The sequence below is a fragment of the Mandrillus leucophaeus genome, unplaced genomic scaffold (assembly GCF_000951045.1).
Source record: "Mandrillus leucophaeus isolate KB7577 unplaced genomic scaffold, Mleu.le_1.0 Scaffold43, whole genome shotgun sequence".
In the NCBI taxonomy this organism is placed as follows: Eukaryota; Metazoa; Chordata; class Mammalia; order Primates; family Cercopithecidae; genus Mandrillus; species Mandrillus leucophaeus.
This window is the reverse complement of record NW_012104587.1, coordinates 4,089,850-4,101,221: the sequence shown is the minus strand read 5'-3', so window position 1 is coordinate 4,101,221 and position 11,372 is coordinate 4,089,850. Positions and strand designations below refer to the sequence as shown.

At 58.7% G+C, this 11,372-nt stretch overlaps 3 protein-coding genes across 5 annotated transcripts in view; 1 reads left to right on the top strand and 2 right to left on the bottom strand.

Moving 5' to 3' along the window:
• The first annotated feature begins 2,306 nt into the window (after nt 1-2,306).
• On the top strand, nt 2,307-3,637 carry ZNHIT2 (zinc finger, HIT-type containing 2). The gene has a single exon (XM_011993547.1). The coding sequence runs from the start codon at nt 2,384-2,386 to the stop codon at nt 3,596-3,598; it is 1,215 nt and encodes a 404-aa protein (XP_011848937.1). The 5' UTR covers nt 2,307-2,383; the 3' UTR covers nt 3,599-3,637.
• Nucleotides 3,638-3,805: 168 nt separating this feature from the next.
• On the bottom strand, nt 3,806-8,209 carry TM7SF2 (transmembrane 7 superfamily member 2). Of its 3 annotated transcripts, XM_011993549.1 has the most exons (11): nt 8,004-8,209; nt 7,373-7,569; nt 7,219-7,273; nt 6,668-6,862; nt 6,487-6,590; nt 5,210-5,329; nt 4,960-5,128; nt 4,646-4,726; nt 4,443-4,565; nt 3,987-4,148; nt 3,815-3,873 (listed from the first exon to the last, which is right to left on the bottom strand). In XM_011993549.1, the coding sequence occupies exons 1-10, from the start codon at nt 8,053-8,055 to the stop codon at nt 3,988-3,990; spliced, it is 1,257 nt and encodes a 418-aa protein (XP_011848939.1). In that variant the 5' UTR covers nt 8,056-8,209; the 3' UTR covers nt 3,815-3,873; nt 3,987. The 3 variants fall into 3 exon arrangements, with proteins under 3 accessions (XP_011848938.1, XP_011848940.1, XP_011848939.1); XM_011993548.1 differs by having other exon boundaries at nt 3,806-4,148; XM_011993550.1 differs by lacking the exon at nt 4,646-4,726 and having other exon boundaries at nt 3,806-4,148.
• A 151-nt stretch (nt 8,210-8,360) lies between these two features.
• VPS51 (vacuolar protein sorting 51 homolog (S. cerevisiae)) overlaps nt 8,361-11,372 on the bottom strand; it is a 39,717-nt gene continuing 36,705 nt past the window's right edge. The window contains exons 6-11 of the mRNA XM_011993596.1: nt 11,173-11,370; nt 10,582-10,797; nt 10,155-10,373; nt 9,467-9,588; nt 9,289-9,376; nt 8,361-8,743 (exon numbers count right to left, since the gene is read on the bottom strand). Coding sequence (XP_011848986.1) covers nt 8,483-8,743; nt 9,289-9,376; nt 9,467-9,588; nt 10,155-10,373; nt 10,582-10,797; nt 11,173-11,370 — 1,104 coding nt within the window. The 3' untranslated portion in view covers nt 8,361-8,482. The remainder of the gene's footprint in view (nt 8,744-9,288; nt 9,377-9,466; nt 9,589-10,154; nt 10,374-10,581; nt 10,798-11,172; nt 11,371-11,372) is intronic.

Sequence of the window (11,372 nt, the reverse complement as noted above, 5' to 3'; positions counted from 1 at the left end):
GTAACCTAATCACATCTGTGATTGGATATAGTGATGTTTCGGTGTTCCCAAAAGTTGGGTTATCTCTGGGGCTGATTCAGGGTTGCCTTCTAGCAACTGAGCCTCCCAGCACTTCTGAACCCCACTTACTCATTCAACTAAAGTTTCGGGACCTGCCAGTTCTTGGGAAATAGCATGCAACAGGGTAAAACCCTTGGGCTGTGGACTTTGAATGCCTGAGTTTGGACCTTCTTTTTTTTCCTAATCCATTTACTGGGTGGCTGGCCTTTGAACTAACTACTAATTTAATCTCTGCCATCTCCAGAGCTGCTGTGAGGGTTAAAGGATGTAGTGTGTGAATCTTGGCTATTTTCGTCTCGTGGTGTTAAAGACATGCTTTCTGCTTTCTAGCAGTTTAGAAAGGGGGAGGATGTGGACAGATACAATAGCATCCCAGAGAGGGCCTCTTTTTTGTTTTTCTTTTTTCTTTATCTTTTATTGAGACGGAGTCTCCAACCTCCTGGGTTCGCACCATTCTTCTGCCTCAGCCCCCAGAGTAGCTGGGACTACAGGCATGTGCCACCACGCCTAGCTAATTTTTTGTATTTTTAGTAGAGATGGGTTTTCCCTATGTTGGCCGGGATGGTCTCTATCTCTTGACATTGTGATCACCCGCCTTGGCCTCCCAAAGTGCTGGGATTACAGGTGTGAGCCACAGCACCCAGCCTTTTTTCTTTTTGAGTCAAGGTCTCTCATCCATGCTGGAGTGCAGTCGCATAGTCATGGCTCACTGCAGCCTCCAAGTCCTGGGCCCAGGTGATCCTACTCAGCCTCCCAAGTAGCTGAGGACTGCAGGCATGCACCACCACTCCTGGCTAAGTTTTTGTACTTCTTGCAGAGACGGGGTTTTGTTGCTGTGTTGCCCAGGCTGGTCTTGAACTGGGCTCAAGTGAACCGCCCACCTTGGCCTCCCAAAGTGCTGAGAGTACAGGCGTCAGCCACTGTGCCCAACTGAGAGGTCATGTTTAAATGACATGTGTGAGACCTGAGATGAATAAATCAAGTGATCAGGTAGGGGAATATTTTAAGCCAAGAGGACTGTATGAAGATGGGGAAGAGGTGATGTCTAGGGGTGGGAGCAGATCCTGCAAGGCCTTGTCAGCCATGGAGAGAAGTTTGGGTTTGAGTCCAAGTGCAATGGAGGGTCGCAGAAGGGTTTTGAGTAAGAGAAGGATCTGATCTGACTTGTGATCTAATTTATCTGGCAGGTTTTTCTGGAGGGCTGGCGAGAAAGGAAAAACACAATGTGTTGTCATCCACGTGAGGGGTCAGGAAGCTTAGACCACCAGTAGTAGTAGTAGGGATGCAAAGAACACTCACAGTTTGGTTCATCACACCTCCACTCCACCACAAGACTGAGCTCTGTTAGAACAGGGACCCCCGACTCCCTTTGATGTGCATTGTGTTCTTGGCACCTAGAATGGGGCCTGCACTTAATGAGATGGATGAATAGTGGTATTTAATAAGAAGATACTTAATGAAGAGTCAGTTTTGGAGGAAAAATAGGAGCTCAAATATTTCTTAAATACTGCTTTTTATTTGTTTTTCTGAGGTGGAGTTCCTCTCCGTGGCCCAGGCTCCCAGGCTGGAGGGCGGTGGCGCGATCTCAGCTCACTGCAACCTCCACCTCCTGGGTTCAAATGATTCTCCTGCCTCAGCCTCCGGAGTAGCTGGGACTACAGGCACCCGTCCCCCACGCCCGGCTAATTTTGTATTAGTAGAGATGGGGTTTCTCCATGTTGGTCAGGCCGTGGTCAAACTCCTGACCTCAGGTCATCTGCCCGCCTTGGCCTCCCAAAGTGCTGGGATTATCGGCGTGAGAGCCACCGCACCCGATCCCGACTGCCCTTTTATTCGTCTGTGTCCCCTAGTGCATTTTATTTGTCTGTGTACAGCGCAGGGATGCATCGCCTTTCTGAGGCTTGGCACAATTAGTGGCCCAGGGTAGGTGCTTAGTAAAGGTGGATTTCTGCCACAGCGCATTATAGTGCTAAAGAGAGAGGGTTTTCTCTTTAGATGATCGGGCCACGTTTTGGTGTGACCGCTAGGGGGAGAGGTGGCACCGGCGGAGCGCTCGCCAGACCCATTTTTCCGCTCCTTGCGTCATCGCACAGGGCGGGGTTCGTACTTGACGTCCGGCGTCTGGGCCTGCTCTCACCCTACTAGGGAAAGGGGTGGGGCTCGGCTTTCGGGCGTGGGCGGAAATTGCTCAGAATCCTCGGGAGCGTTGCGAAACGACAGACCGTCGTCGACCCCGCGGTGAGCCGGAAGTAATTGAATAAGCCCCGGAAGTTTGGAACTATCGCCGGCGTGGGTTCGCAGGTAGATCGCGGTGCCAGTTGCTATGGAACCGGTCGGGCCTTGTGGTTTCTGCCCGGCGGGGGAGGCCCAGCCCGCGCGTTACACCTGCCCTCGCTGTAATGCGCCCTATTGCTCGCTGCGCTGCTACCGGACGCATGGCACCTGCGCAGAAAACTTCTACCGTGACCAGGTGCTGGGAGAGCTCCGCGGCCGCAGCGCCTCGCCCAGCCGCCTGGCAAGCGCCCTACGCCGGCTGCGTCAGCAACGCGATACCGAGGACGAGCCTGGGGAAACAGGCCTTAGCCCCGGCCCAGCGCCCGGCGGCCTCTCGGGACTGTGGGAGCGGCTGGCGCCGGCCGAAAAAACTGCCTTCGAGCGGCTGCTGAGCCGTGGTGAGGCCGGGCGGCTGCTGCCTCCATGGCGGCCGTGGTGGTGGAAGCGCGGAGCCGGACCGCGGCGGCTTCTGGAGGAGCTGGATGATGTCCCGGGCAGTGATGCCGCGGGGCTGGAGCCCGCCCTTGCGAGGACCCCGCCGGAATCTATGAAAGATGCCTTCGCCGCGGAGCTCGCGGCTGCCGAGCTGGTTCTTGGAGATGTCCCGGGGGCCTGCACGCCCGCCATACCCACCCGCATCCCCACGCTGGTCAGCCTGAGCCGCGGCCCAGTCTCACCGCTCGTGCGCTTCCAGCTGCCCAATGTGCTGTTCGCCTACGCGCATACTCTCGCCCTGTATCACGGCGGTGACGACGCACTGCTCTCTGACTTCTGTGCTACACTGCTCGGCGTTTCCGGAGCCCTGGGTGCCCAGCAAGTCTTCGCCTCTGCGGAAGAAGCCCTGCAGGCCGCAGCCCACGTGCTGGAAGCAGGCGAACACCCGCCTGGGCCCCTGGGCACACGAGGGGCTATGCACGAGGTCGCTCGCATCCTGCTGGGTGAGGGCCCGACCAACCAGAAAGGCTACACGCTGGCAGCACTGGGAGACCTGGCAAAGACCCTGGGCCGTGCCCGGAAACAGGCTGTGCTTAGAGAAGAGCGAGATCATCTTTACCGGGCCCGGAAAAAGTGCCAATTCCTCCTGGCCTGGACCAATGAAAATGAGGCTGCCCTCACACCCCTGGCTCTAGATTGCGCCAGGGCTCACCAAGCCCATGCTGTGGCAGCCGAGGAGGTGGCCGCCCTCACTGGGGAGCTGGAGCGGCTTTGGGGAGGCCCCGTGCCACCTGCCCCAAGGACTCTCATTGAGGAGCTCCCTGGCTGAACTGGGGACCCTGGTCGTTAATAAAGCTGTGACTGGTCAGCCCTGTTGCCTGTTTCTGAAGGATAGCTATTGTCCTACCAGGCCCCCAGAGTCCTGGGCCCACAAGCCACTGCTCAGCTTCTCCCTGATCAGTGCTGACCCAGCCAGTCCTAGGGGAGAGAAGTGCACCAAGGGTTCCCAATGTTTATCCAAAGGAGGAAGAGCATCTCCGATTTTGGTCACTGGTTTCATTTTTTTCCTTGCTCTAAACCACCTCTTCTCTGAGGCTGTTCATCCTCAGGGCTGGGTGGGGTACAAGCCCTTGAGTCCCAAGTGCGTCCAGGCTCCTGGTCCTGGGTGTGCTGGTGGATGAGTGGGCATATGCCCCCACCTGGGGTGGTGGAGCCGCTTCAGTAGATGTAGGGCACGATGCGGTAAGGCACACGCCGGCAGTACTCCTGCCAGGCCAGGCCATACTTCTGCAGGCACTGTCGCTCATCCCGGGCCTCACGGTGCACCAGCAGCGCGGTGAAGTAGAGGAGGTAGAAGTAGGGCAGCAGGTGTGACACCCCTGTAGAGAAGGAGGCTCTGTGACCACCCTGCCAGCCCCCTCCACCCCCCAGTTTGCAAACATTTCCACACCTAATGGCTCATGTGGGCATCAGGGCTCAGCAGCAAAAGCTCCAGGGTCTGCATCTAGGCATACCGTACTAGGTTGGCACAGAGGTGTGCCCCAGCCACACACTGGGTCCATCCCAGCTCTCTGACTGCTTTCACTGGTGCATACCCAAAGTAGGCATCCTGTGGTCGCTGAGCCACCCCTTCCCCTCATATGTTCCTGCCCCTATCCACATGGGCCACTCACCGCAGGGCAGGGACCAAGCCAGAGCCATGATGAGGTCTCCAAGGTAGTTGGGATGGCGGACCATACCCCACCACCCAGACACCAGCAGTTTCCGCCCTGTGGCTGTAGAGATGGTCTCAAGCCCTGGAGAAAGATGGCAGGTGGGGAGTTCCCAGGAAGCCCAGCGGCCCCACCTCACCCATGGCCCTAGAGACCCAGCTCACCAGCCACTCTGGGGTCAGAAGGATTCTTTCGGAAAGTGTTTTTCTGGGAATTCGCCCCACGGAAGATGTAGTAACCAATAGCTGGTGAGAGAGTTGAAAAAGTGGTCAGGGTCAAGGGTTGCAGCCTCCTGCCTGACCCTGACCATCTGCCCAACCTGTCTGCAGCCCAGACTCTGCCTGGACACCCAGGACCCCACCCCTGGCTTTAGAGAGGACCCTGGCAGTTAGCACCTATGTGGTGTGCATGTAAACAGAGCATGAATGAAAAGGAGAGGGGAAAGATGGGCCCAGCCTGCTGCCCCTTCCTGACTGACCATTGATGAGGCAGATGGCGGAAGCCATGGGCAACCCCAGGGGCTGCGGGTGGCGCAGCAGGAACTGGGCTTGCAGGCTGTAGGTGAAGGGCACCCAGGCTATGTCCCCAAATGCCAGCATGAAGCCAAACCCGTCATGTGTGATATCCATGGTGGTGAGGATGGCCTCCTGCAAGGACAAGACCCAGACACACTGGCTTAGTCCCCCATACGGCCGTCAGACACCCACCCTTGTCCAGTCCAGCCTCACCTCATGCCAGAGGGCATCACCCACATAGAGTAACTGGAAGCCATTAACCAGCCACATGGCCAGTGAGGGACTGCCCCGAAGTTCTGCCTCCTTCACCAACAGGGCCAGGTTGATGAGGACCTGGGGGAGGGAGAACAGGGCAATCGTCTCCACAGAGGTGGCAGCCCTGGGCAGAGCAGTGGCTAACCTCTGCCCTTCTCAGCTGTCAGTTACACTCCAACCCTTTGTTAAGTGGATCCAGGCCTTGGACCCAAGGACAGAGACTGTAGACAGGGAGGTGTCCGCAGCTTGTTTCTTCTTGCCTTGAGTGTCCTAAGGTCTTGCAGAGAGCAGCCCTGGGAGCAGTTGGGGGCTGAGGCTTCAGAGCTCAAACAGACCTGGTTTCAAATCTCAGCATCACCTGGGCAGGTTGCTTGCCCTCTCCATAGCCTACTTTCCCCACCCCTGTGTGAAAAATGGGAATAATCATGGGCCTGTCATGACTCAATGGCATCATCGTGTTTGAAGTCCTCCACAGCGTCCCTAGCAAGTGGTACGTGCTCAGTGGTGGCTAGCCAGAGCAACCCTGTGCTGGGTGCGTGCATTTTACACTGAGCTCTGTTCTGTCATACAGATTACCTCTTCTAATCTTCCCAGTAATCTTAGGAGAAAGCTTTAATTTTATCCCATTTCACAGATGAGAAAGTGGCCTCAGAAAGTGTTGTCAGGCCAGGGCCCAGATCCAGGGTGGGCACTTGGCACTCCTGCCTCGGGTAAGATAATTTCCAGGGCAACAGGAGAGGCCTTGCCCAAGAGTCTCTTTGGGTCATCTTGGCCACAGAACCAGAGATCACAGTTGGAATGTTGTCAAGGCCACCAGTGATGGGTAGGTTGCTAAACCCAGTGATCAATTTCAGGTTGTGCACTGCTTTGACCACCAAGCAGCATGCGGTCACTCCCTGGAAATAGATTTTGTGCTGGACTGCTGTTGAGAATTGCACGTGCTCTCCTGATGTTATCCCTGACATGCTATATATACTTTACTTATTTTTTGTCAGTCTTTCCCACCAGAATGTAGGCTTTCTGCGGCAAAGATGTTTTTCTTGCCTCTAACTTTATTTTTGTCTCCCAGTACCTAGAGCAGTGCCTAGGGCACAGGTGGATTTAACAAATGTTTGTGGAATAGGAATGATTAATGATTCGTGTCTGCACAGTTTTGGCCCTGCCCTGCCCAAGCGCTGCTCACCCACCCTAACCCTCCCCCCGGCCTTAGGCCAGCTCAGTCAAGCCCAACATACCCAGCCGATGAGGCCAGGTCGCAGTTCACAGAAATATTTGAAGTCGAAGAAACAGATACGAGGGTTGAGCTCCCGTCCCAGAAAAAAGTCGTAAATCGGATTGCCTGGAGAATATTGGAGAGTGAATGTGCAGGCAGACGCCCCGATCTGCCTCCATCTCCACCCCTAGAACCCCTCTCACCTGAGATCCCCCCAGGTGCCAGGGCCGAAACTGGGGCTACCTGCGCCTTCATGTAGAGAAAGAGGCTGAAGATGAAAGCGGTGAGGGTGGCGACAAACGCCAAGGGCAGGAGCATTTCCGGGAGCGCCCCCAGAGGCAGCCCCGCTGACACCCCCAGCCCCACCAACAGGGCTGTCAGCACCAGGGCCTGGAAGCCTAAACCACAGCACACAGTGAGCCCTGGGGCTGCACGCCTCCACATCCCCACCCTGCGAACACACACAGAGCCCAAAACTCAGGGGGGCCGCAGACCCTGCCCCAAGCATTAGGCTGCCACCCTGGCCTTCAGAGGATCACCCCAGCCACTGCTGTGGTGCACGGAGTAGCAGTAAATGGGGTAAGGGTGTGGGGACGAGGGGCTTAGGGAGAGCCCCCGGCGTCTGTCCTGGGGCTCACAAAGAGGCATACAAAGGAGCCTGGGGTGGGGGCCAATCTCCGTGGACCTCCCCGCTAGGGCTGGAGCTCCACCCCCGGCCGCTTAACTCCAGCGCGAGGGCCCGTCCCCCAGGCACCGTTAATCGGATAGCGCAGGCGACTCTTGTCCTTCAGTTCCTGCCCCTCAGCCACCTGCGGGTCCAAGGGGGCTCTGATAAGGCCCGGGGCGTCCTCTCCCTCGCCGAGCCCCTCCGACTCCCTCCCCCGAGCGTGCGCGAGCGGCGCCCGCACCTTGCGCGCCGGCAGTAGGTAGAGCGCCGCCTGCAGGCCGAGCCAGGCGAGCCACAGCAGCAGCGCCCGTGGGCTCCACAGCGCCTCCAGCCCAGGCAGGGACGCGGGTGGACCCAGCAGGCGCGCGGGGCCCGAACGGGCCGCCAGGAGCAGGTGGAACATGGTGGCGGGCAGCAGCAGCAGCAGAGCCGCGGCGCCTGCGGATGGGCCATCACATCGGGCGTCCGCCCCCAGCGCCCCAGCTCCCCCCCGGTCCCCCACGGGCGCTCTGACGTCTCTGCGGGACCCTTTCGGCATTCCCAGAGTGTGCCTCTGCACCCCTCCTCAGCCCTCAGGCACCCCGCTGCCTCCCAGTTCCCTTCCCAGGCGTCCATCTTGGTCCCCCGCTCCCCCCTCGAAGACCCTCCTCCTGCTCCCAGTCGACACCATAAATCCCCGTTCTGCAGCCCCCAGAACCGACCCCTGCTCAGCTCTCCCTCTCCAGACACCTTCGCTGCAAACCCCCGGGTCCCTCTGCCTCGGACACCCGCAAAACCTTCCATCCTCAGATCCTGTCTCCGCTCTTAGTTCACCCCCTCCAGCTCTCCTTCGCTCAGCCTTTGCCCCAGGTCCCTTCTCGCTGCCCCATTACCCAGGGGCCCTCCGAATTCCAGCGGGGCCCGGGGGCCCTCAGGAGGGGCCATGGTCTCCGCTCCGCCGGAGAGAGGGCGTTCACAATAGTCGGTCAAGGAAACACAGTCCGCCCCATTTCCCAGGAGATGGACTTGTCCGCGCGGAGGATCCGGCCCCGCGGCGCCTGCACCTGCCTGGACACCGAGTGCAGACAAGGACCGCTCTTGTCCCAGGGTTTTTAAATGGACCCGCCCCCTGCCCATCCTGGGCCCAGCACACCAGCCAATCGGCACTCAGGGGCGGACCCGACGCCGGCGCCTCAGAAGCCTCAGCTTCAAAACCCTGCCCTCGGAAAGGCCCGCCCAGCAAGCGAGAGGAGGAGGCCACACATGTTTATTAGGTAGGTCCTGACACCTGCCTGCGGGGACCACCGGGCAGAGACCAGAGCCTGGGTGCCATGGGGCACCGGGACAGGCCTGTGCATGGCAGCGGCTGCGCCTAGCCGCGCTCGCAGATGACCTCGACCACACTGGGCTCCATGGGCACAGGGTCTGGGCAGCGCAGGGCAGCCGAGGCCACCACTTCGTCTAGCAGCAAGTGCACCAGTTCTTCGTCGGCCACAAAACGCCACAGGTACAGCTGCAGAAAGTGGCAGTCCACTTGCACCTGCTGCAGCCCGAAGCGCCCAAAGGTGCGCAGCCGCACACACTCCAGCAGCGTCTTCAGGCTGATCTTGATGATGCCAGTCAGCACCGACACCTGCAGACAGGTACACAGGGATGCAGCTTGGGGACAGCAGGTGTTGGGGGGGGTCACCCAAGTTCCAAGCAGGGGCCGGAGAGACATACGATGGAAGTAGCTGGGATGAGGCAGAAAGTCTCCAGGGCCAGATAAGAGCGGAGGGATACAATATTAGCGCAGTCATGTGGAGGGTAGGGGACAGGTAGGGCCCAGCAATCAGAGGCATCCCTGAGCTTGGGGTGAGGTGGGGCAGGAACCATGGGTGAACAGAAAACCCTGGGAAGGCCCCAAGACTACTGTGGGGATAAGGACAAGGGCAGAGTCATCCCAGGTCAGCACCCAGAGACTCAGGCTGGGCACACACCAAGGTTGGGACTATGGCTGTGGGATTTGGGGGCAGGGCACTCTGTACTACCTAAAAACAGGCCTAGAGACAGAGACTGGAGGGTCAGGGTCACCCCCAGTTGGTCACAGAGTCCTAGAGCTCCTTGGGCAGGTATGGGGCTGCTCCAGCCAACCCTCCCCGGGCTCCCTGGAAGTCTGAGTCACGCTGGAAGTCGGACCTTGTTGAACTCCACAGGGCTGAACACATCAATACGTTCAGAGAATAGCTTCTGGATATTGCTCAAGAGGTTGGTATCCATCGGGGCACTGGATTGGGGCAGACAAGGAATCAGAGCCCGCTCTGCACCTTCGCCCTCTTTTGTCCCTTTCCCCTGGGGCTCCCCTGACCAGCCAGACCTGGGGGTATAGCTGGGGGCGTAGCGGCCCTGCTGCCGAGAGCTGCTGTACACGGAGAAGGTCCTCTTGCTGGAGTCGCTGCTCTGGGCCTTGCGAACACCCTCTTCGTACAGAAGCCCCACCTGGTGGTAAAAAGGGGTACTGCAAGGAGGCCAGAACCAGGGGAAACCGCCCATCGGTGCTGAGGATGCCCTAAGTCAGCTACTCAAGCATTACAAGAATAACAGGGTAGTCACCACCAGGCCTGCTATTTAGTAGGTACGTGGTCGCTATTTATAGAACCAGTGGAGTGGGGCAAAGGCAGGACACAAGAGTTGGTCTGAGGCCTAATCTTCAGCCTCAGCATGGGCACCAGCACCAACCCTGCCCTGACTTCCTGGGTAACCCTGAGCCTCTGCTTCTCCACAGGTAAAATAGGGGCGAAGATGTCATAATCCTGGGCTGAGGAGGAACAAGACCGTGGACATAGGCACTGCCCAGCCCCTTTCGTCTTCATCCTTGGAGACTTGTTCCCCTGGGGTTCCCTCACGGACGCCCTGGCTACAGAACTGGCCCCTTAAGAAGCCCAGATACACATGTCCCCTCCTCCAGGCAGAGACTGCTAGTGATCCTCTGCTTCCCCAGCCCCTCTTGAAGGGACAGCACCCCCAGCCTGCGTCAGGGCTCCCCCAGCCAGCCTGGGCAGCACCTGCACGTCGATGGCGGTGGTATCCTCCACCACCCGCTTCATGACGGCCCGCACATTACGGGGCTCCAGAGTGCTGAGCCAGTCCCGAGTCTCCACGCTCTTGCGCAGCATCTGTGATATGACCAGGCCCTGCACCTTCACGTAGTGGGTCAGCAGCCGCCGTGCAGTTTCCCTGGCCTCTGCACACAGTGTGCTCACGGGCGTCACTGGGAACTGATCCTGAGCCAAAGAGGCAGAGGACAGAGGGAGTGGGTATGGGGGTGCAGCTCAGGGGCCACTGCCAACCAGGAGCTGGGCACAGATTGGGCAAAGTGGAGGCTGGGGTACACACAGGCAGCTGGTCCGGGGTCTGGCCATGAGGGCACTGTCCAGCCACCTGCATTCCCCGAACCACCATTCCCTGCCCGACTAGGAGCTAGTGCTTCACCTGCACCAGAAACTGTTCATCAGTGAGAGTGAGGATGTAGGAGATGGTAGCCGTCTCGTAGTCCAGGCAGAGGCGGGAGAGCAGCAGGAGCAGGGCAGGTGGTGTGGCACCCCCTTTCTCCCCAGGGCTGTCGCAGAAGCTCTGAGCCGTGTGGCACATAGAGCGGATGAAGCCCACGATGAGGCCCTCACGGACACCCTGACTGCAGAACTCACCCTGCAAGGAGAAGGTGCCCAGGTCCACAGCAGGTCCCCTCTTCCAGGTACGGCTGTTAATGACCCTCTGCTGCGGCTCTAAGTGCTCCAGCTCCCTCTGCAAGGGACAGCATCATCCTGCTTTCTAAGTACCCTGTAGCAGCTTCCCTGAGTGGGGGTAGAGAAAGCCAACACTGGGGACCCCACCATGGCCTGCTTCTCAGGGCACTCAGCCCAGCTGCAGATGCCCCGAACCTTTCCCACCCCCCAGACTGTGCATAAGAACCTGAAACCACACCCAGAGTGCCTGGTTTCCCCAGTTTCCCAAGCACTGGTATAAAAGGTTTTGGAGGGTCAACCAGCAGGTTGAACAAGGAACACCCAAGAGGAGGCATACCCGGAAGTAGGGCTTGTTGGAGAAGGACACCTCTTTGGCGGTGAAAAGGTGCACTGCTGCCAGAGAGGCCTTAATGTGGCTCAGGATGGAGCTGGCCACATTGGCCAGCAACTCGGCCAGGCCAGGGCCCTCCTTCCCAGCCACTCGAGGCGCTGCCAGCGCCTGGCGGACGTCAGTCAGGCAGCCCAGGAAGGCCGCCC